Source organism: Stegodyphus dumicola, chromosome 1 (genome assembly GCF_044657685.1).
Source record: "Stegodyphus dumicola isolate Sdum_Otavi_A_Nest chromosome 1, ASM4465768v1".
Classification (NCBI taxonomy): Eukaryota; Metazoa; Arthropoda; class Arachnida; order Araneae; family Eresidae; genus Stegodyphus; species Stegodyphus dumicola.
In genome coordinates, this window is record NC_140768.1 from 125,632,715 (window position 1) to 125,658,529 (window position 25,815).

The 25,815-nt window shown below is 33.4% G+C and overlaps 1 protein-coding gene across 1 annotated transcript in view; it reads left to right on the forward strand.

Annotated features, from left to right (window-relative positions):
- Positions 1-515: 515 nt before the first annotated feature.
- Positions 516-25,815, forward strand: part of LOC118187644 (acetylcholine receptor subunit alpha-like 1) — a 181,874-nt gene continuing 156,574 nt past the window's right edge. The window contains exon 1 of the mRNA XM_085820152.1: positions 516-1,031. Within this exon, the coding sequence (XP_085676278.1) occupies positions 825-1,031 (207 nt within the window). The 5' untranslated portion in view covers positions 516-824. The remainder of the gene's footprint in view (positions 1,032-25,815) is intronic.

A 25,815-nucleotide genomic window follows, 5' to 3' on the forward strand; every position in this document is an offset into this window, starting at 1 on the left:
CAATTAGAATGATTTTCGTTAATACTTAAAAAGCACAGATGCATATAGATCAGAGGCTTTCAAACTATTTTACACGGAACCTCTGGGTTCCGCAAGTCAAAACAAAACTTCGAAAAGAAATTTATAAAGCACACACTCTCATTGACTAGTGTTTACATCTAAAAAATATAAGGATGAATTTACTTTGAAATGTGAGCACACCCCACTCACTAAATATAATGTAAGGATAGGTGACACTTGGAGAGTGAGTTGATGCAAATAATGAGCAAACTGCTATATCTTTGTATTAAAATTTTAAGTAAAAAATACTTTTCTTTAAAACCTTTATAGTTCTAAGGGTTCCGTAAGTCATTATAGTTCTAAGAGATTCGTAAGTCAATAAAGACTGAAGACTACTGCTGTAATACATTCATCAATTTTAAACATTATTTTAAGATCTATTTTTCTGAGGGTGGGATGGAGTATCTCAAAAAAAAAAAAAAAAAAAAAAAAAAAAAATACTTGATAGTTCTAAGGGTTTAGTGAGTCAACAAAGTTTAAAGACCACTGATGCAGATTGTCTGTTAGCAGTAAGCCGCAACCACGCGGAGAATGGTGAAAAGCAGAGAGAGAGGATTCCATCTTCCTCCTGCGACTCCCATGATGCCCCCGGAGTTTGACGTCACGGCGGAAGGGGGTGTGGCTTCCCTCCGCACATAGGGGAGCGACTTCTTCGCTCTTGCAAGCAAAAACACAGCAGAGAAATGGCCGGCGTTCTTGGTATTGCGCTCCGGCAAGAACCGACGGGGGTGGCCAGACGACCCGAGGTGAGGTAGGAAGGAATAATGGCGCGATCTGTTGGCTCGTCGTGGTGTTGGTTGTTATGGTGGTGTGCGGTGCTGTGCATGCGGTGGTGTGGCGGAAATCCAGACGCCAAGAGGCTCTACGATGACCTAATGAGTAGCTACAACCGTCTCATCAGACCCGTCAGCAACAACAGCGACACGCTGACAGTGAAAATGGGCCTGAAACTATCGCAGCTCATCGACGTCGTGAGTTCCATTTCATTCTTTCATGCCTTTCTTTCTGTTCTGCTTCATCACCCCCCTTCCCCAGATCCTTAATGCCGTACCCAGCGATTCCTTCCTTGGGGCGACTCAGTTTCCTTCTCATCATGACCATGAATATAAAAACTGACCTGCCGGCGAGAAAACTGTCCTCATGCCAACAATGGTTATGGAATTTTATTTCTTATAATTCTTGTGGGAATCTGAATATATAATTTCTTTTGTGGACTTCTTAAAACTATAATTCTTCTAGAACTATAAATATGTAATTTTCTGTTGAGGAATCTTTAAAATCTATAATTCTTCTGAAACTCTAAAAATATAATTTTCTGTTGCTGACAATGTAATTCTTGTGCAAATTTAAATATGTAATTTTTCTGTTGTGGAATTCTTAAAACTATAATTCCTGTGGAAATCTGAAAATAAGATTTTCTATTGTGGACTATGTTGCCACTCTTTTAAAACTCCTGACCCGGACATTTTAAAATAAGGGTGTTACGGAAAACTTTAAAAAAATGTATTTTAATTAGATTTTTTAACTATAATTCAAAAAATTTATTTTTGAAATCGTATTCACTATTTCCTTTAAATAATCCTGATAATGAATCTATATATAAGCTTGTCCGGAGGAAATTGGCCTGATGGCAACAAGGGTTATGGAATCTTTTAAACTATAATTCCTGTAGAACTCTAAATATATAATTCTCTATTGTGGAATCCTTAAAATTATAATTCTTGTGAAACTTAAAAATAAGATTTTCCAGTGGACTGTGTTACCACTCTTTTAGAATTGCTAAAACGGACATTTTAAAATTAGGATGTCATGGAAAATTAAAATAAATAAGTAAAATAAAATAAAAAAATAAAAAATTGCATTTTACTTGAACTAAAATTTAAAAAATTTCCTTTTTGAAATCGTACTAAATATTTCATTAAAATATTTCAGTGCTCGAATTTCTACCCAAAACAGACAAGTTATTAGTTAATCCGGATATTGAATCTAATAATCGGCTTGTGCGTGTGAAATCAGCTCCTCAGTGTGGTAGTAATAGTTTCGTTACCTCGGGAGGGATATCTGACTGTAACCTGTAAAGCTATAATTTCAGGTGCAACTCCCGAAAAATACAATTTTCTTCTGCGGATCCCTTTTGAGGATATTGACTTTGGGAAGCTTTAAAAATATATAATTCCTTTGTGTACCCTATAGTGAACTTCTTTTTTTATCTAACTTCTGAAAATATAATTTCTTGAGCACCTTCAAAAATATTAAACTTTTTTTGTATAGAACCCTTAAATTTATAATTTTGGGGGATTCTTATAACTGTAGAACTTCTAAAATTAAAAATTTTTATGGACTCTAGAAAGATAGTTTTGGAAGAATTTCTAAAACTATAAATTTCACTTGTTGAACCTTAACTCTCTAATTTTTATGAAACTTTAAATTAGAATTATCTTTTACGAAACATCTAAAACTATAATTTTCTATTGCAAAATCCCCAAAACTGTAATTTTCTTGGGACCTCTCAAATGACAATTTTCTGCTGAAGAAGCTCAAGCTGTAGTCTTTTGTGGAACCTTTAAAGCTATTCTTTTCTTTTCTTTTTTTTAAATGGAATAACTAAAATCATAAGTTTTGTAGAGTATTTTAAAGCTCAAAGCTATTATTTTCTTTTAAGTAGCTTCAAAAATGGATTATTTTTATGAGATCTTAAACTATAAACTTAAACTCCATCTCCTTCCTCAATTCTTCAGTGATGTAATCGGAGTATCGCCGCATGGGATGACTCATTCTCATTTATGGAATTTCTCATTCATTCTTTCATTACTTTCTTTCTATTGTTCTCCATTTCTCCACAGAAACCTGGTCCAAGGTGCGTATTGTCTGCACCATGCTAAACGCGCTACAGGGAGCGTATCCCAAACAGCGGGTCTTCTGGCATACTGCTCTCTCTCATGAAGCTTTCAGGCAACTGTAAACCGTGAAACTCAGATTCCAGTGGCAGCATAGGGCTCACGTGAGAGCTGTAAATCTGTAGCAGTCCTGTGCTGGAACACTGAGAGTGCCAAAGAACCATTCTTATTCGTCGTTGTCGATCTTGGACGACCTTATCTATGTTTTCTCGATATGGATCCAGTATCTGGAACCATTCCCACAAGTTACAGATGACAGCCCACACATCGGGCTCTGTAGCTATCCGCGCTTGTAATTGGCCTGTCTTCATTCTATCGACAATTCTGCATCTAATTCTTCTGTCATACTTTCGTGACTTCTCATTTTACCTGATACCGTACAAACGTAGCGAATTTGATGAACGAGTACGAGCACGTAAATCTCCGAAAACCTGTCCTGCGTTTGTATCCTCTTCACAATTACAGTTCCGTAGCCACGAACATATATGCTTACGCATTCGTTTCAATAATTACATAAATCTTTGATGGCATAATTAGTACCTTGGTTTAATGCTTTGGCAAAAAGAGACGTAATTTGCAAATTCTCTTAATTTTGCGCACGTGGGTATACATATGGTATATAAACACTGATGCCAACTTTTACTGTAATATGTTGCATATAAGTGTTAAAAATAAATTATGTATTATAAGCGGTATATTTTATCATCCAAAAATGAAATATTCGACAACATGATATTTCTGAAGTTCTAAGTGAAGAAGCATTATTTGAAAAGCGATACGTCGAAAAGTGAGAATGTGTTATAAAAGTCCATGAGTTCTTTGAAATGTGATGCGTCGCAAAAGTGAGTATAAGAATTATAAGTGATATACGTTATCATCCGGAAAAGCAAACATATTATAACAGTATATTACAACACTATATTTGTAGTGTTATAAGCGTCCATTATAAAAATAAGTTATATAACGTAAAAGTGATTCGACTCAGAATTTAGAAAAGATTATAAACATTACGTGCATTAGAAATGGGCAATCCACTAAATACATCATTAGACTCTGATTGGAATATTGATAAACGCAGTGATAATAAATGTGATGAAGATAATACTGATATATTTTACATGAATCGGTTGTTTAGGAAGAAAGAAAATTTGACACCAAAGAAAGCATAATTCAGTTTAGTGAACGGAATGAATTTAGCTGTCGGGAACAATTATTTTGTTTCTTTCTTACAACCAGCAATAGTTTTTTTTAAATACCTACCTATACCTGGTAAGTATTGAAAGAACTATCATCCGAATATGGATGACGCGGCGTGATCAGAGTTTTGCCGTCATCCGTAAGTCGAGATCTGTGCTTTAATTTCGTTCCATACCTTCATCTTGGGAGAATCCCGGTCAAACCGGGAACATCTGGTAAGCTCATTTAAAATCATAAAGATGTAATTATGAATAAATTCGCCAATTTTTCTCTGATTAATTGATAACTATAAAATTTTACCTAACAGTGTATTGCAAGATTAGATAATTCTTTTGCCGTAGTGGCGCAGCAGAGGACATATGTAAAACCGATGGCATGCGCATTGGTGTCCGCAGGCATAAGGTTGGGACCCTCTTTATGTAAGGGATATGTTTATTAATCTAATTTTAATTTATCGAATAATTCAAAAAATTTCTTCAGACATTAAACAGAATTTTGAGAAAACTTTTTATTAGCGCCTGTATTACAGTACTTGGAACTCAAATCTACATTTTAAAATAAGCTGCAAAAAATTCGAAGTGACCTTCTGTTTATCTTCCCTACCTTATTAAAATTTTTATAGAGGCTTATAGAGCTTTATAAAACTCCCGAAATATTTATGGAATTTGTACCTTTGTAGAGTGGTATGCTAATGAAATTTTATAAAGTATTCAGTGAATAGAATTATATAGCAACGTTGCTTTGGAAAACTATATACAAGTCTTATTATGTTTAATTATATAGAAATTTTACAGAAATAATCATATTAAATAACATTGCAACTGATTAAATAGGTAGTCGATGTGTGAACATCTTAACAAGAAGGAATGTGACGTATTCAAGAAAAAAGCCTAAAAGCCTAAGACAGAAGTAAAATGTTTAAGTACTATACTTATATGCTACTCATATACTTAAAATTTAACAGAATGTTCGTGAGTATCTGCGTAATTTTTTATAGTATCTTTAAACAAAACTCTATGAAATACTTACACTTATTTCTACAGAATCTTTATACTTATCTCTATACAAACTATACCTATAATTTTAAAGAATTCTGTAGAAGATCTCTGATCTAATTTATAGAAAATTCAGCTGAGAATTCTAAAAACTTTTGACATTAAAGTTTTAAATTTTGTAATACTTTTAAATACTCAAAAGCCTTTATAGGATTTTAATATAAAATTAAAGCAAAGAAAATTTAGAATTCTTTAGGATTATGACCCGGTTTTGTACAAACTGCATTTGATATTCTTAGTAGAATTCCATTAGTTGATTCAATAAAGTTTACATGAGATTTTGCACGTTTGCCTTTAGAAGCATTCACAGAAACAATTTTTATAGAATCTCTACACAATATTTACGTATGTCACTATAGATTCCTTATTCATATTCGCTTAGAAACTATAGCAAAAACGTTACAGAATTCTACACTAGATCTCTGGCCTAGATTATAGAAAGTTGGGTCATACTTCTAAAGGATTCTAAAAATTTTTAACGTTGGACCTTTTTCGTAGAATTTATCATCTGGATGTATTTAAATTTAAGTGCCTTTTAATTTATATGGATGCAATACAGAATAAGAAAAATAAATTTACTTTTTAAGAATTTTGTTCATTACTTTTAAGTTGTTCAGTTTTAAATTGGCTATGAGAGATAGATTTGAATTGGCTATGAGAGAATTTGAGTGAAGACGAAGAAAATGGCTGTAGTTCGCCAAACAACAATGGTTTTCAATCACATAGATGGCATACGTATGATAATGTAACGTAACATAAAGCAACATTCCAAAAACTTGGCATCTGGATATATGCTTCGAGATTCCGGAAATAATTTGGCAAAACAGAAGGTAATCTTTTTTCTCCCAGAACCTCGATGGAAAATTCATAACTGCTACTGGAAAAGTAATTTTGCCTAGTAGAAGCGCGCAGAAAAAAAAAGAGAACATGATGTTATCCAGATATGCAGATCTCGAAGACTGTATGCGCCATTTTTGGACCGCAGCGGGTATGGTTACGGTTATGTCCTGGTATACTTTTATGTTATTAAAGAGCTAGCCACCTAAAATAGTTTTAATAAAAAAGGAAAATGTATTCAATGGTTTGAATACATTTACACGGATCCAGCTAGACATTAAATTGAATTTATGGTTTGACCCGTGTTGAGTACGTAGTAGATCGAAATATTATATATATATATTTTTTTTTACGTTACTCACATCAGTTCAGTTAATAATTGGATTAGGTTTTGAACTGCATTTTACATTGTATTTAGTTACTATATACAGATATAAATGTAATACTAGTTGAAGTACGAGGTGTTGTTAGAGCTTTACTGAGAGTGAAAAGGCTCTATTTAGGGGCATGGAAGGGGTAGTTATTTCTTGAAATTCCTGTTAGATAGTGATTTTCTTATTTTTGCTTAAAGTGACTTGTGCGAAACTTTACTATTCTCCAATAAAACTGTAGAACTAACGCGGCGCCATGCAACCACTTTAGTAAAACCTCTTGCTTGCACACGATACACAACTGATGAAGAATCTGCATAAATGTATGTATGTTTCTCCAATTGTGATAAAACAACGGTACCTAGAGATATAGAATTTTGAATGATGTAATCCTACGGCGAATATGGGCATCTGGAAGCCCATATTTGAAATTTGAATTTGTTTTATTGCCGAGTTCATATTTTGTAAAACTTTAACGAATTTTCGATAAACAAACTGAGCGATTTAAAAGCAAACAATGGCAACACTCTACGGGGGAAAAACATTTTTATCTCTAGCGCGTGAGACTTTGTATCGGAAATTCTAAAGATATGCTGAATTTAAAATTATTTTGCGATTATCGCTCTTGAACTGAAATTTATGGTAAGTGCGAAGAACATGATATTTAATAAATAAAGGTAACAGACAAAATGTTAAAAAAACGCCCCCTTTGGACGTACTTTAAAATCTGAAATACTTTTTTTTTAAAAATCACTCTCCGCTTTGCCAGATTTTTCTATTTGTTTTCGAAATATTCTTGGAACACTGATAGAGAGATAACTCACTTAAATTCTGCTTTATTCGTGAAACATTTTTCTGGAAAGTTCTGCACTGTTCTAAACAGCAAATGAACATGGCGCCATTTAACGGTTTTAGTAATAAGTGATAGCGGAAACGCAACAACAGCGACTTTAATCAGGAGATGTGTGACATGAGAGAAACGCGAATTCTAATATAATAATCTTAGTGATATATAAAAATTAATATAAAAGCCGTAATGTATTATGTAAATAGATTTGAAGGTCCTTTTGTTCTGAAGGTCCTGTTGTTTTGAAGGTCCTCTTGTTCGGACCTCTTGTTATGAAGGTCCAGTATGCAAAATTTAGTCTACATTGAAAAAACAAATTCTGAAACCTTCATAAATTTATTAGGTCTGAAGGGGCATTTATTTCGTTTACACATGCATACACGTTTCGAGAGCATTGTGCTTACCCCCCTTTGAGCTAGAAATATTTAAAAACAGCCTATCTTTAGAATTTCTGATAGACAGCCCCACCTCGCGCTGGCGATATAAATATTTTATTCCGTACAGTATGTTGTCACTGCTCACTTTGAAATTGTTGAGCTTCTTAATCAAAAATTCATTAAAGTTTAAAAAATATGAAACAGGCAATAAAACAAATTCGAAATTTAAGATTAGGGCTTCCAAGTGACCCTATTTGGGTGAAGGACTACGTTATTGAAAATTTGATGGCTATAGGTATCGTTGTTTTTTCACAATACGAGAAGCATACATAGAGTCATGCAGATTCTTCATTATTTAGTTTCTTTAAATGTAATACAGGGTTCTAATATTTGATGGCAACTACTTGAAAAGCGAGAGAGCCGTTTGTTTACAGTGATTCGACGCAAAATACCGTTTCGAGACTAATAACCCTTTTTGGGTTAACGTCCATAGGTTTTGGGCTAAAAGAACTGTATATTTATGTAAATTACAGAAACACCAACAAAAGTACATTCTTCTTCTTATATATAAAGATGAGTTTATGAGTGCAGCTGGTAATTAATAGCTAGCAATAACAATTCTTGATTAACTGAAATTAATGTGTGTTGATTGCTTTTAAATCGCTCATTTTGTTAATTACGAACATAATAATTTTGAAAGAAAAATTAAATATCTTATGCTTTCTCGAAGACAACACTATCCCACGTGGGGGACATTTTAATCTGGACAGTAGCGAGAGAGGTGGACATTGGCAACAACAGGCTGACAGACATTCAGACCAATTACAAAGGTTACCGATGAAATTGTCAGCCCCTCGCCTCCATAGACCGTTTATGACATATCTTCACAGATTCGGCTATATTACAATAGAACATTGCGATTTCGTACATAGTGGGGAGCCAGACCATTCCGGTTTTGAACGTGACTTCACCAAAGAAAACCAGCACCACGTAGAGCATTAAGCATGAACTAAGAAGCAAGTTCAAAACAGGATATCAATTAAAAATTAGTGAATTCCATGAATATTTGCAAACAAACAATGCATTCAACAGTTAAGCAATCAATAACACAGATCTGTTTACGCGTGTTTCAGTCTGTATAATTTCCCTTTGCCCATGTAAAATCGTTTCGATTTATATGCACAAATCTTATCTGAACGGCCTTTTGGAGAGAACTACTTACAATTAATTATATATCCAAAATCAGCAATATAATTCTATCACACGTAATCGAATTGTCTCATTTACTTATCGTAACCACCGTAATTGTAATTATTATTACTTATTCGTAGCGCACAATTTAAGGTAACTGACTTGTATGTACATAACGTTTTGAAAAGTTTTTAATAAGTTGGCCAGCTTGGACCAGCAATCCTTAGGGTCGGGTTCCATTCTTAAATCGCCGAGTCGCAAGACTAGTTCAGAATTGATAAAAAAGAAAAATAACAGAAATGTCACCAAGTAATAGAGTAAGTTGCAGTTTCTATTTCAGTCAACCTTTTAAATTAGGCAAACTATCAAGCTTAGTTTGACGTACAACTCGTTTTGAGGGCGACCAAATACAGGTCCCGTTTCTTCAGGACTAAAATTAAAGATATAAAATTCTCTAGAAACATCTCCGCCAAACTTAGGTTACTTTTTAGCCTAATTTTAAATTTTACATTGGTACATTCTCTTCCAAAGAAGATGCTGTCCGGGAAAAACATCGGTAAAGAATTTCCAGAAACATTATGAAAAGTTCATAAACTAAGTTACGAATTAAAATTCTGTGACTTAACTTATTATAAATGCAGTTATCAGTAGTCTATAAATTATTAATATAGTGTATAAATAACATAAGTCTTTACCTGACATTGTAACATAAAGGTTTAACTAATATTATAAATGTTGAACTCATTATTACTAGTGTTAAACTATTACTATAATGTATAATTAACTAGTATTAATACAATGTATAATTAATTAGTTTGTGTGACTTTTAATAATATTCAAATTTCGGTACATTGATTCTTTATATACATCCGCATCCTCCGAGTCTATAATTAATTTATAACTATTCTCCGAGCTTAAACTATTAATATAGATTAATATAGATTAACTATTAATATAGATTATAACTATTAATATAGATAACTATTAATATAGATTATATTAATAGTTTATACAGTAGTAAATATTTACATTAACCCTAGTTAGTATGTTCTTAATTTTTTAAGGTATTAAACTAGTTATCATTAGTGATAAAATATTTGCGTAACGTATAATTATGACTGGATATATTATCATGAAAATTTCGACCAAATTTGACACATGGGGAAAACCACGAAAATATCTCTGTCCGCCGGGATTGGAGCCCCAGATCGAACTGTCAGTGTTCAGCGACTCTCCCGCTTTGCAGCTGGATGGCTCCCCATACATAAACAAACTAGCTATGTTTGTATTAAAAAAATAACTCTATTAAATAAAAATATGATAATTTATTGATATTTATTTGCTGAGGTTTATTTTCCCTCATAATAATAATTCTCAAGTTTAAAAACCTTATTATAGTCATTTTCGAATTCGCATCTGCAATTTGGGGTCTCCTCCAGCGATTCACTAGGGTCAAGTGCCTCACTAACCTCCCAAAGTCTTATCTCTATGAACAATCATAATTTATTTTTCGAAATACATTAATAAAATTTCACAGCGAATGGGGTACCTCTGCTTGCTGTTTACTGAGGTCGCGCTAGCTCTCAGAGTGAAAAACTAATAAAGGGAATTCAATTTACCAATCAAACAGCTCTCAGAGAGAAGAACTATGTACAATACAGAAAAAGGAAAGTGACGCGAAATTCTTTTTATTATGTTCCATTCTATTCTTATAAGGACTCTTATTATCTATTATTATTCTATTAGATTAATATTATTCGATTATCTTTATTATATCTGTTTATCTGGAAAACTGAAGTTTGTAACATCCGATTAATTAGAGTTACGTATATCCGGCTAGTAATTGAAGATTGGAATCCGGATACTCGAATATTTAAAGTTCTGATTATCTGAATTATTGTCCTGAATAGGTGGATAATTGGAGCTATAAATATCCAAATAATGAGTAATCTTTATAACGGATAATCGGTTCTTTTAATATTCGGTGAGTTCTGGGTCTCCGTCATGGAGTTACAGCTCTAATTATCCAGAAAATTTAGAGTATTTTGTATTACAGATAATCCTGCTTACCGGTAGAATTAATTACATTTTGTTTCCAAATGATATGTAGAGTCATTAGGATTTTTGAAAGTAGAATATATAAAAAATGTCCTGTTAAATCTTTCCGAGACTCGAGCCCTGAAACTCTACAATCCGCGCCGAGTGTGCTATTGTTACACCACAAAGGCATGCTGGAATGCGGGAGAGATAACTTATATACTCCACCTTTTAAAAGGCGGCTGGGGATAAGGGGACCCAGTAGCCAAATCCTGGCGGTGAAGAATCATTATCCACCACCTTTCAGTCCAGGCGCTACTGTGGACATTAGGGTATTTTGAAGCAGAAGACACAAGAAATGAGCAATTCCCTAGCCGGTACTCGAATTTCGGACCTCTCAAAATACGCGCAGAGTGTGCTAGCCATTACACCACGATGGCATACTAAGAAGGCGGGGCAAATACCTTATAGTATTTTAATATCCAGATAATTACAGTTATGCATATCCGGTCGGTACATCCGGTACTATCCATTCCCTTTTAGTTCAGGCGCCACTTGTAGAGCGATTAGATTATTTTTTGAGGCAGCAGAGATGAAAAATGTCGGGACTCGCACCTGGACCTCTCGAATACGCGTCGAGTGCACCACGAACACATGTTGGAAGAAGGGAGAAAATACAAATAAACAATAAAGATCAACTGGTAGTGGTTTATTGCTGCTTGAAATATGAAGTTGGCCCGAGGTCATGTGTTTTTCAAAATATTTTTTAATTTTCAAAATTCTTTAGAAGTTTTAGTGTAAGTTCAATGCACTTCTAAAAAATCTTAAGTTTTCAAATTACCCCCCTTTTTCCTTCTTTTACTCTACTGATTTTGAACTAATACAAAAAATATCTTTCATTTGATAAAAGTTAAAACAAATATTATACTAATATCTGATGGCTGCCAATTAATTGACAATTACATATGGAATCCATTTCGCCGGAAATGACGTCTTTTAGGAAATTTGTTGCCACTTAATATCCCGCGAACCACACAGAAAGCTATAATTCCCTCCTTTTACAAAAATGATTCTTCTTTTAATGCGCTGCAGTTCTAACTCGATGCCAAACGCAATTTGTTCCATGTTCATGCCTCTCCGTAATGATTCTTTTGTTCCATTTTTCCATCCTCCTCCCTCTCCGGCATCGTTTCTGCATCCCGGAGAAAAAGTTTTCTTTCTCCCGTTTACGCAGAATGTTTCTTGTAAATGGCATTTAAAATAAATTAAAAACTTCAGTTTTTGTCTCTTATAAGGCAAGCTGGAAGTGTGTGGAATATTTTTTAATGCTCTTCGTCTTTTCTTTGCAAAACACTCAACCAATTTATTTATTTATTTATTTTTAAAGAAGAATTTATTCCCCCCCCCTTCTGGAGTTTGTTACATTAATGACTCAGTTTCTGATGCTTTCTTTGTATTATTTATTTGTTTAATTTTGTTTTTGTTCAGTTAAATACATGAGAGTGAATAAATTTTTGGTTTTAATTGTCCCATTGTTTAATCTTGTCCTCTATACGTCAAACTGTTCTAACTACTAAAAATAATAAAGTTGATACACTAATTACTATATTAGTTATAATAAGTTAAACACTTATAGCGTTAGTTAAATACTTATATTATTTATACATTATTATAACAGCTTATACTCTAGTAACAGTTACACAAAGTCATATGAAAGGTAACACCTGTATTACACGGCACTAATTAATAATATTATAGAAGTAATTAAATCTTTATATTTTTTCTGCATTATATTTATAGTTGATACACCAGAGAGAGCTGCACAAGTTATAATAAGTTAAACACTTATATTAGATACTCTATATATACTTATATTATATATTAGAGTGTTAGTTAAATACTTATGTTACTTATATAGTAATAGTTCTTACAATAATAATTTTAATATTTATGATAAATTAAACCTTTATATTGCAGTGTTTCTTAAATACTTATGCTATTTATACATTACATTAATAGTTTGCATACTAGTCAACACTAGTTTTAATAAGTTAAACTACTTAATGATATTACATTGCACTAGGTAAAGCTATTATAGAATCAATTAAGCCTTCAAATTTTTTCTGCATGATATTAATAACTTATACATCAGAGATAACCAAAAAAACTATAATGAATAAACACTTATATTATGGTGCTAGTTAAATACTTATGTTACATATACATTTAATTAATAGGTTATATCGTAGTAATTATACTAGTCGTAATAAGTTTGTAGAGACATTAGGAATTTTTGGAAGCAAGAGAGATCGAAAAATGAGCAAGGCCTTCGCCGGGAATCCAACTGCGGACTTCTGGAATACGCATCCAGCGTACAGACCACCACAACACGAAGGCATGTCAAGAAGGCGGGAGAAATACCTTATATACTCTCCCTTCTAAAGGGCGACTGGGCTTTTAGAAAACTTAATCGCTAAATCCTGGTGGGGAAGAATCGTCACCAATCTCCATTTTTAGTTGGGACGCCACTTGTAGAGATGTTAGGAATTTTTTGGAAGCAAGAGATATTGAAAAATGAGCAACGCCTTTGCGGGGAATCGAACCGTGGACTTCTGGAATACGCGCTCGGCGTGCAGACCACCACACTACGAAGGCACGCCAAGAAGTCGGGATAAATACCTTATAGGTTAAACACTAATAGTATAGTGTTAATTAAACCTTCATATTGTATTCATAGTTTATAAACAAGTTATAAGAATTTAAACATTAATATTATTGTGCAATTTAAATGTTTTTGCTAATTACACACAGCAATAATGGTTTATACACTAGTAATAACTACACTAGTTATTACTAAATTCTTTAATATAGCTAGTAATAGTTATAAATTATGTTAATAGTTTATACCAGGGGTGGCCAAATTTAACTACGATAGGAGTTGCATAGTAAATTTCGTGAAATCTCGAGAGCCGCAAATGGATTTTCCAATAGTCACAAATCCGTATTTATATTGTTTAAAAATAAAGAAAAATTTCAAGTAAATTAAAGAGAATTTCGCATTTTTGTCTAATTAATATGGTTTCATAAAAATGCAGAACTTTATTTATCTCTGCTTTGCAATTAGAAACGTCTATTCCAACAAATTGTAAATTTGAAACTTCTCTACGATGCATTTAAACGTTATTCTTTCAGGTAAAAAACTAGCATTTTCTTTTGGCTTTCTTTAATCCTCTTCGTTTATAATTGTTGTTTGTTTTTATTAAACTGAACTGAAGTCGGACGAATATGTATTGGTCTTTAGAAATACATATTAGAAAAGATTTTTCATTTGAGTGTAAAGTCACTCATTTTAAAAAACAAATTTAATGTTTATTTTTTAAATTTTGAATTTCTTAACACTTTCCTAGATAGTGTTTTAGTGAAAGTAAAGTAAATGATACGGGACAGCACACATATGAGAGTAACTATTATTTGAGAAATAAAAATTATTTTAGAATAAGCTATTAACTATTTTAGGCTTTTGTCTGGAAAATTAAAAACTTTGTTTCTTCCATACAATTAAATCATTAGATGCGAACTGGATTATAAGCTACATTTTTTCCCCTAAGGTTGATACTTTCGAAATCTCCTATCTCTTGAATTTTCAGACAGACTTATAAATCTCGAATCTTAGATCTGTTTCATCATTTAAATCTTTTGAACCCTAAACTAAAAAATAGTTAAACTTTTTAAATCAAAACTTTGGAATGACTTGTTGTACTGAAGCCCTGTAAATAAGAATTCACTAAAATAAGATGATTGAAATTTCAGTGGTATTGGCATTTTCATTTCATTTAAGCAGCCATTGAGCGCTGCATTGTTTCAATTTAATTTAATTTCTAGCGAAGTTTACCAGAATTTTTAAGTAATCGATACTCTGGGCTTCACTGAAAATTTTCGAAACTATCTGTTGAATTGTCTCGATAATTTTGGACATACATAACTTACTAAAAAATCTACCAATTTATGTCGTGATGTATAAATGTTGCTTCGGGCACATATTCTATCTGTATACCAGTCGAACGTTTCAGCAATGGCTGTTGAATCTTGAACTGGTTTCCAAACACATCCAAATAAAAATTAATGAAACAGAAAGACAAAGATATTTATAACTACTGTAAAGAATTTATTTAACAAATACATATGTGTGTAACGTGTATACGAGCCAGTTTCCCTTAGAAAGTCCTCCACGAAGGCATCCCTTCCCTTAGGCAGATAGCCTTAGTGTGCTTTGCCGTATTCTCAATACACACACACACACACACACACACAAATACAGATGCAAAATAAAAGTTTAGCTATGCAAATTTCTACGGGCATGCACAAATATTGATTTGAAAACCCTTTGTAACATGGCAGACGTCTACACGATCGTTTAGTTCCGAGTTCTAGCCAGACATGTGTACGTATCCACCCTGTTCTGAGTGTAAACTACTGGACCTATAACGACAGTCAGATGACTTATCACCTCGCTTTAAAATTCGAAGTAAAATAACTGCGATTCATTATTTTAAAATAAATATTCTTTTTTAATTATCTGACTAAAGATTACATAGCCTGTGTATAAAAAATAAATAGATTCAGCTTGTAGGATTATTAAAAAAATTCAAGTAAAATGAAAATTCCATTCCATTCCTGACTTCTTTTGTCTAATAGGAACGTCGAGGAATCTAGTGAACTATGTAGCGATTTATCGCTGAGTTCAAATAACTAAAGACGTATACTCGAGAGGGGTTAAAATACTCTTATTCACTCACATATGAATGACAGTCCGCCCCTTCTCGGGCTTACGTTGGCCCCTAAATATCAACTAAACAGTCGAAGCTATCAAGGCCCTAAAATACAGCCGAGTGTAGTAATAGCTTAGAGAGAATGTAGCCAAATGGCAAACGCGCGCTAGTCAGAATCTCTGGATCTCTAAAGAAGTTCTCATCGTTATCCTAGTTATTGGTATATGGTCTTAAGAAAGGCTTTTACCAAATACATGGATATCGTCTCCTGAAGAGGATTTCTAACGTAGGGGAACTTCGATTAAAATACCGCTCTTACCCATTGGTGGGAAATTGTAAGCTAAAATTAGGAGAGAAAGGAAAGTAGTTTTAACTAAAGATAACTGTTAAAAACTTAGGATAAACCTTACAAACTAAACTAGAATTAACTAAAGGAGACTTAGCTAAACACAAGTATCTAAGGTAGTTGGCCCTTAATTTAAACTAGACGGCGAAGATCAAAAAGCACGTAATAATACGGCCGAACGTAACAGCTTCAAGAGTGACTTAGCCCGAAGGCAAACGCGTGCTATTGAGGATTCCCTAGCGCTCTCTATTGATGAAAGCTGAACCTTCCTTAAATAATTCTTCTAACTCATTTGCATTCAACGCAATTCTAAAACCTCATTCCGGTAGGAAGTTGTAAGTGCAAACAAGAATTGAAAGGAAAGAGCTTTGAAACTGAAATAACTGTTCTAAAATTAAAATATAATTTACAACATTAAACGACAAACGAAGCTACAAGCTTATTTAAGGCCTACAAACTTTCACTAACATTTATGGCTATCAAACTTGAGATGATATAAGTAGTAAGAGAAGTAATAGCGAGACGTCAGCTATAGCTGCAAAGAGATCTCTCTTAAAAACTGCGCTTAATACAAGAAGTAACGGGTATATCGCTGGAAGACGACGAACGTAGAAATGAAAATGAAGGCAGAATAATAAAATAAAGATTAATAAATACAAAACTCTCCACAGACGATAATTTAGCTTGATCAGTTGAGAAAACCGCCTCCCCTGACTGCTGGTTTATTTGCTTAAGTCCTATTGAGAAGTGGGTATAAGAAAATCTTCGCTTTAAAGTATTCTCAAAGAAATAAATTATAAAGTTGTACTAAGAAAAAAGGTAACGTTTTGTTAAGGCGCAGGAAACATTTATTTTCGCTATGTAACTGGCATGTTTTACGTGAATCAAATATCATATTATATTTGTTCCCTTTGCGATGTAAATGAAACATGTCTTCATCACAGAACGCGAGTCTGCCCACGAAATCATATACGCTAAATTTCATCTATTTGACAATTCGGCAGGGCCCGTTCTTTGTCAGATTTGTAAGACTTGAACTGAAGCACAGAACTGAAGTTTGTGCAACACAGGCCACAATTTTGCTTAATTGTCATTATGCAAAATGACTTTGTGAGGCTTCAAGGCTAAATAGCACAAATGTTTTCTGCTATTCTACTATTAACTTTTGCTGAGTTGTTGACCTGGACAAATGTCAGAACTTTTGCGCTTTTCTCTCGAACAAGCAAACCCTACTTTTAAATCGTTTCATTTGGTTTGCGACGCTGCTACAGTGAGTTGAATTTTTAGTAAATTTGATTCAGAAATATGTTTAAACGACGATTACTTGCGTGTCCAAATCCACAGTGAATTTGTTTCGTTGAAGTTGCCATTTTGAATGTCGTCACGTCCAATGAGTTTTCAGTGTTGTCAAATGAAAGTCAGAGAGTTAATCTTTCGTTTCTTACTTTTATCTGTAAAGTAAATTTATTACAGGTATCACAAGTATGGTTTCGTTTTGTATCGTTCGTCTTAAATTACCTTATATTCGTCAAATTTTGTCGAGAAAGTGAGCTTCAAAGTTCAAGTGTCCACCTATCTAAAGTTTCTTTGTATCCTAATAATAAATGCTAGCGTAAACAAGTTGAGGGATATCTAATACAATTAAGTGTTTAGCAGCTCGAGAATGCTACATAATAATTGAAGAATGTAGAGATCTAACGCCAGATTTAATGATGTACAGCCAGATTTATTGACAGCGTCATCAGATCTTCCATTTAGTTTTAATAAATTCTCTCTGCATTCCTTATAGGAAGTTCTATATTAATCTATTCAAAGCGAGAGAGGTTGCATATATTTGTGTTACTTGAAGAGGTCTAAGGCAAAAGAAATGGCCTATTTGAGTTCTCTAGAAAATGAGAGTTTAAAGCGGTAATTCTCTGAAGTGGTCTCTGAAGTTTGTCTTTGTCACTGTATAAACTGAAAGATCACAGTTCAAAATGAAACGATTATGGGGCAAACATTCAACAGAGCGTTATAATCGTTATTTAAGTGGAATTTGTAGTGATTAGGGAATGGATAGTAGTACAATATTCTTTTGGGCTACTAAGGTTTTGTGAAGGGTATGCCAGGCATGAAAGTTGATCGAAGATTAAGAACAGAAATATCAACAGATTAAAGAATTGTAGTGCAGCACCAGAACCGGGACAGCCGGTTCAGCTGCACTGTACTGCAGAATAAAGGGGCGAAAAATGTTAGAAGCATCCGTCGGCAAAGAGCGAAACACAGGCTCTAACCTAATGTCATATTTGTGGAGGGCTGTAAAGAAAATGTTGGACAAGTAATATGCGAGGAAACACGACCAGCTAATGCTATTTTACTATCATCAGTATCTTGACAGAAGCTGTGTATTAGAGAAAAAGAAATTTGTGGCCAGTTGGCCACTGATTACTTTATTTCGAAGACATTTATTTCGAAGCAGGAGAGATGAAAAATGAGCAATGTTTACCCGGGACTCGAACCACGGACATCGCGAATAAGCGCCCAGCGTGCCGACCTACACCACGAAGGCATGGTAAGAAGACGGGAGAAATACCTTACATACTCCCCCTTTTAAAAGCCGACTGGGGATTAGAGGACACAGTCATCAAATACTGATAGCGAAGAAATACGATCCATCACTTTTTAGTTCGGGCGCCACTGTAGAGATATTAGATTATTTAGAAGCAGGAGACATGAAAAATGAGCAACGCCTTTGCCGGGACTCGAACCACGGACCTCTCGAATACGCGCCGAACTTGCTCCCCATTACACCACGAAGGCATGCTAAGAAGGCGGGAGCAATACATTATAACTTGATGCAGCATTATTGAAATTAAGGTTTGATGATAAAGGTGAAAGCTTGCTATCAAGAATAACGGCAGTTGATAAAATACGAATTACAAATTTTGACCAGAACTGAAATCGCTGTCAATCCAGTGAAGTCTATTCTCTCCGCGACCCCAAAAACTTCACCTTGCTCAAACACTGGTTGTGTAAATGATGAATTTTGCCTAGGATTATGAAAGCATCATTGCGAAAGATGTGAAATGGGAAAAAAACATGCTTCAGGTCAAGGAATGTACAGCATTTTAGTGTGAGTAATTGCAAAAAATGTAAAGAAAATTTCAAAAAATTGATCTAACATGCTTAAAGACAGAGAATTAACTTCGAAGCTGACTTGTAAAAGGACTAACTATAAATTCCACAGATTTTTTCAAATTTTTCCCCAGATTAGAAGAGCTCTCTCGCGGACAGCGATTTCCCTCCATGAAAGAGGTTCTGTCAATAGTTACCGTAGCTATTCAAAGATTGAGTTTTCAATTAATATCTCTGATTTTAGATACTTTGTTTTGAAAAAAAGTGGACGTCTACCTTTTCCAGGACCCAGAAAAGAATTGTAGAAAGTTTGAAGACAATGGCAATAGTAGTGACTGAGTTATTAGAGGACAAATACACAGACTTTCTTCTTTATATATATAGATTTATATTAAGGTGATAACTACAATTGTTGTAGCTTAAAATTTTGTCTAAATTATATAGCTAATATTGCAAGTAATAATTACAAATTATGTTAATAATTTACACATTAATAATAACCGGAACGCACATTAAAGATCTTATTTTTCTTTGATTCGCAACACTCTGAGATCTACGTAAGCGCTGAGTTTCGATGATATGTAACGCTTGCTTTAACGAGTGGATTGGTAGTAGAGTAACGTAACAATAACCTTACTAAGCTAATGTATGTCCAATTGCAATTATATTTGAGGAGCACACTGAACTGGAATTTTTTTTAACCTTTAAAACAAAAATTGTCTTTTGGCAAATCCCTAAAAAAATAATTTTTTGTGGTATCATCTAAACGTTTTTTTTTTTTTTTTTTTTTTTTTTTTTTTTTTTTTTTTTCTGAACCTCTAAAATTCTTTCGTAGAACTTCGAAAACTATAAGTTTCTTCTGCGGAATTCTTAAAACGAATTTTTTTTTTTTTTTTTTTTTTTTTTTTTTTTTTTGTGGAAATTTTGTTAGACTTATCAAAATAAATTAAAAAAAAATACAAGCCCTCCTCCAAAAAAAATCTGAAAGGTTTCAGATTTTAAATTACGTCTAAAGGGACGTTTGTTTACGTTTTGTGTGTTACCTTTATTTATTAAATATTATGTTCTTTGCATTTAAATCATAAAATTCCGTTCAGTAGCAATGTCGCAAAATAATTTTAAAATAAATAATTTTAAATTTTATCTTTAGAATTTCCGATAACAGTTCCGCGGACCGCTGGATATAAAAAGGTTTTTCTTCCCGTAGAGTGTTGCCATTGCTCGCTTTTAAATCGTTGAGTTTGTTACTCAAAAATTCGTTAAAGATTTACAAAGTATGAAAAAGATCATAAAACAAATTTAAAATTTGGTCTTCCACATGCCTATATTCGTAGGAGGATGAAACAAAGTATGAAAAAGATTAACAAAGTATGAAAAAGATCATAAAACAAATTTCAAATTTGGTCTTCCACATGCCCATATTCGTAGGAGGATTACGGCATTCAAAATTCGATGGCTGTATGTAGCGTTGTTTTATAACAATGCGAGAGATATACATACATTTATGCATATTTTTCATTATTTTATCTCTTCAAATATAATGCAGTACTCTAACATTTGGTGGCAACAGTTTGAAAAGTGAAGCAGATATTTATAGTGATTCAACGCAAAACGGAAACAGTAGTACTTCAGGGACAAAGCCCCTTTGGACTAATAGAAAGCATTAGAACTATATATCAATGTTTCGGGCACTTTGTATGGAAAATGAGGGAATATTGTATTTTTTATTAATTAAATAATGCAAAGGTTAATTGTTAATAACTATAGATATAAGAAAAATTATAACAGAATAATGACAATAATGTTAGAAATAATATATATTGTTTAATTAATAGTGAATAGATCTACAACGTGATATTCAGATATTCTTTTGAATTTTGATTTTAATTTCTGGAATTTTAGAGAAATCGCTTCAAATTCCACGGTTTGGCGAAAAACTTTGGAGACTATTGACATAATCCGTTAATCAAAATGAAGCAAAAACTTTTCTCGAATGGCTGGTCAAACGTTATAGAGGCCGGCGAAGATATATGACATGATTCCAACCGTACTAGGTGATTGAATTAAAAGATAAAAATCGTTCGATTTCGTTCTGTGGAAATTCTCCCCCGGTTTATGATCCACGAAGTCGTCTGCTCGGGAGTGAAAGTCTTTCAAAATTTTTCCCAGGAGACTATTTTGCGAAGAGTATTCCGACTTGTTGACATCAAGTGCAAAAAAAATAAGGATGAAAAAACGGTCCGTTTCGCTTGGGTTATTTCTCTGCAATCTGATTGGCCAGAAGAGGGACTGGGAAAGAAAAGTGTGGAGGAATTATCGGTATTTATTTGGCTGTTACCCCGTGATTGGGTTTGCATGTGCTTTTTTGGCAAAAATCGAATTACATTTAACCGAATAATTTTAAAAAATTTATTTACGCGTTTCTGTTGGAAATGTTCGATGAATTTAATTTTTTTCTTAATTTGGGGAAGACGGGAATAGAATATTATAAGAAAAATGGGGTAAATTTCTGTAAATATTCATATTCTTTTTATTGTATTTTTGATTCTGAATTTTGTTGTAAAATTATTTATTGTTTATTTTGTTATTTTTTTGCTTTTAGAATGATAGTGATACGGATTATTTTGTCCACAAGCGGAAAATAAACAGTTTTATTTCTACAAAAGTGCTACTTAAAAGTGTCTACGCTCTGCCTTGCAATCCGAAAACCGCATGCATGGTATATAACTATTAGAGACCTGATTTGCATTTTGGTAGGGAAACGAAAAGGAGGAGTGACAGTAAAGTTATAAATCATAATAAATGGTTAAATTAACGTAATTGAACTTTACAAAGTGGTTAACTAACACTGTAAATATTTAAGATATTATAACTAGTGTGTAAACTATTAATATAACTATACCTAACGTATAAAGTGTGTAAACTACTGTATAATTAACTACTTACCTTTCACTAGTTAATTAAACTTGTTGCTACTAACATATAAATTATAAATATATTTCACAATTATTACCAGCTATGTTAACTTAGAAATTTAGACTAAAACTTGTCAGCGAATTGAATATTTTTAAAAATTTTTATTGTATACATTTTTATTTAATTTTTATTTTATACATTTTTAATTATATGATAAGTTTAACTTGGTTGTTAAATTTGGGAAGCTTGGAATAGGATATTACAAAGGAAAAAATAATATTATTGTAAATTTCTGTAAATATTTATATCCTTTTGCTTGCATTGTTGATTTTGAGTATTGTTGTAATTTATGTGTTGTTTTATTTAGTTTTTTTGTTTATGTAAGCTTTTATTTAGCTTACATACGGTGCTTCACTATGGCCGGAATTCTGTCATTAAGAGAGTTACTAACGCCGGTTCTGTTGATGACAGTTTCAGATGTATAATATACAGGATGTCCCATAAATATTATTACAACCATTAAGGAGAGGTAGTACAGATGAAAAGGATTGGGAACTGCATATCAACCTATGACCTCAAACGTCATAGTACGTCATGAGGTGGTGCTGTTCACAAGGGCTGTTTACAGTGTTTGGGCTGCTTTGGTCTGCGACTGCATTAGCTGTTGCCATCACCTATGACACGAGCAAATTATCTCATGTGTTTGGAAAAGGTTCTCCTAGGCTTATTTCAACCTATGCTCAAAATATGAAACTCAGTATGTAGTTTAAACATGATGGGACACCTACGCATTATGGAAAAAGTGTTCGAAGACGTTTAAAGGTACCGTTTACTTCAGGATGGATTGATCGTTGTGGACCGATTGCCTGGCTCCACGTACTCCGGATTTGAACAGACTTCTTTCTTTGGGGAACTCTTGAAGCTGCTGTGTATGAAGCAGCAATCGAGTCTGAAATGTATCTGGTTGGAAGAACCATCCACGCTGGTGCAGATATCTAAGCAAATCTAGATGCTTTTGATCCTGTCTGTCAATCCATGATTTGTCGGTATAACGCATGCATTGCCTGTAATGGTGGAAAATTTGAGCATCTAATGTCACATTTTGAAGTGGTATCATATACTGCAATATTATATAATAGTTGTGAGCAATCAGTGCTTCTAGCAATCCGCGTCTTGTGTCCTTTCGTTTTTGTACCTCTGATACCACTTTCCCAAGACGCTGAAGAGTTTTTAGGATTTTGAAGCAGAAAATGTTACAATTGTGCAAAGCCCTCGCCGGGATTCGAATTCTGGACCTCTCGAATGCTCGTCAAATGTGCTTTCAATTACTCCACGAAAAGCATGCGGGAAAGAGGAGAAAAATATCTTATAACGTTTCTGGTCATGAGTTGTGTGCAGGCAAGCCTCCACATTTATTCAACATGAAGTCTGTTCACTGCTCCCGCTCAATGACAGAGCGGAATTGACGGCTAAAACCGGTTTCTCCTTCTTCTGCTGCTGTTCTCCGAAGGTGTAGGACGGTCTTCTGGCCTTTCTCATCCCGGATGACGCTTGTATGCCATTTTGTTCTTTTCGTTCTTATTTTGACTGCCATCTCCATATTGTTGTAGAGTAATGCATTTCTTCTAGAAAATAGAAATTTTTACTGAAGATTCAACTAAAATTATCTAGATGCTGACTTCTTCAGTAAATTAATGATGTTCTACGACTTGAAATATCCTCGAAAGGACTTCATGTGCACGTGTTCCACTTTCCTGATGATACAAATATTCGCCTTGTGTTTCTTCAAAAATATATTGGAATAACCAGTCAACTCAATTTCCTCCGTTATAAAATTTGATTTTTTTATATTGAAACTTTGTTTCGAGATGATGGACTGAGATTTACTTTGATTGGAATATTACGCATTTCTTGTACTAAAGTTTAGGTTTGAAAATGGTAGGACTGTTTCTTTCTGCCGCTGTATGATCACGATGGCCAATTTTCTGTCTGGCGATAATTACTTAATTTATGCTGGTATTAATTCAAAATTTTATGGTGTCAAGATATAATACATATTACTTAATTCACATTACTTGAAGTATCATCCTTTGGGGGTAAGTTACTTTAATTTTATATTCCTTTCAGATCACACATTTCATCCTGCACGTTTATCAAGTATATCTGGTTTATTGCGCATCTCATATTTTTATGACAATTTGCTATGCAGTTCTCAGTCCTTTTGACGTGCTCTATGCCCTTAAAACTTGTACCAGTATTCATGGGGCACCCTGAATAAACGGGATTCAGAACATTCTCGTAGAACGCTATATGAACGTTCTTTGCAAAACACTTTTTACGCTTTCCACGAGAGTGTCATTAACACCAGTAATTGGACGCGCTAATTGTCTATCTTAGAAATGTAACATGTAGACGTAATTCAGCATTTTAGGAAAACGCCATCTGAAGGTTTTTGTGGAACGTTGTGCGAACGTTCTTTATAAACTGTTTTTACTAACATCAGAAGTGTGTTAGTTTCCGTTTTAGAACTGTAACATACAGGCGTAATTCAGAACGTTCTTATGGAACGTTGTATAAACTTTCCTTGTCAAACAATCCTTACAAATTCCACGAGAGTGTCAGTAACACAGGTATGGTACTATCGGTAACACCGGTGTCTGTAACACTGGTATTAGCGTAGCTTTAAATTAAATTAAAAGGTCATAATTAAATTAGAAGAAGAAAAAGAAGGTGGAATCAATAAATTACATATTGTGAAACATCTTATGAATACAAAAGTGAACATACCCAGTGAAAAGAACTACGAGTTGAGAAAAGGGACGGACAATGTAGCTCATTATTTCAGAAGAGTGGTAGCAAGATATTCAAAAAAAAAAAAAAACTCAAGATGCGATGACTTTTTAAATGAGATGAAAACACGAATGAGCTTACAAATATTTAAAAATACAACAATAAAGCAAAATCACGAAAAAAGAAAAACTTGAAGCTTGAAACACAAAACTGTTATCATTGAAGAATTGGTTAGCGTATGGCCAGAATTGAATACATTTGAGTAATAATTCATTTTCAGGAACACGTTTAATAATGCTTCTTAACGAATGTCAACAATTACCTTATTTCGGGGTCACATTCAATAATGGCATTTAAGAATTGATATAAATTACTCATTTTTGGGTTCATATTTATAAATTGTATTTAATAGTTGACGTAAATAATTTATTTTTGATAGCACATTTAATAATGTTTCTTAGTGATCGACATAAATTATTCATATTCAAGATCACATTTATCAACGATATTTAGTAACTGACATAAATGATTGATTTTGGGCTTCATATTGAATAACTGACATTTATATCTCTATGCAATCTATCGAATCACTCTGCAAAGATAGAAATTAGTGGTACTGTTGCAACAGGTGACCAATCAGGACATATATTTATCAGGTTCAATGTTCCGTCTTACTTTCTTTGGGAACATGCACAGACCTGACTCGGAACAGGGAGCTTACTAAAGCTATGTTCAATAACTGTGGGAAGTAGACAAGATACACAAGAAGGGTATACAAAACCCTTTATTTTTCACTCTTTACAATAATTTCCGTACTTCGGAATACAGAGACCAACTACTTGTGGTCTGAACGTAAGAATATAAAAATATAACTAAACTCTAACTTAAATTTGGAATAATAAACGTGGAAGATTGGCCTTATGTTAACAGGAAGCCGTATGTAGCACAGAGAACTGTTAACACTACAATACGTTTAAAATTATCAAGAGGATTAAACCTCTGGCTTGGAAG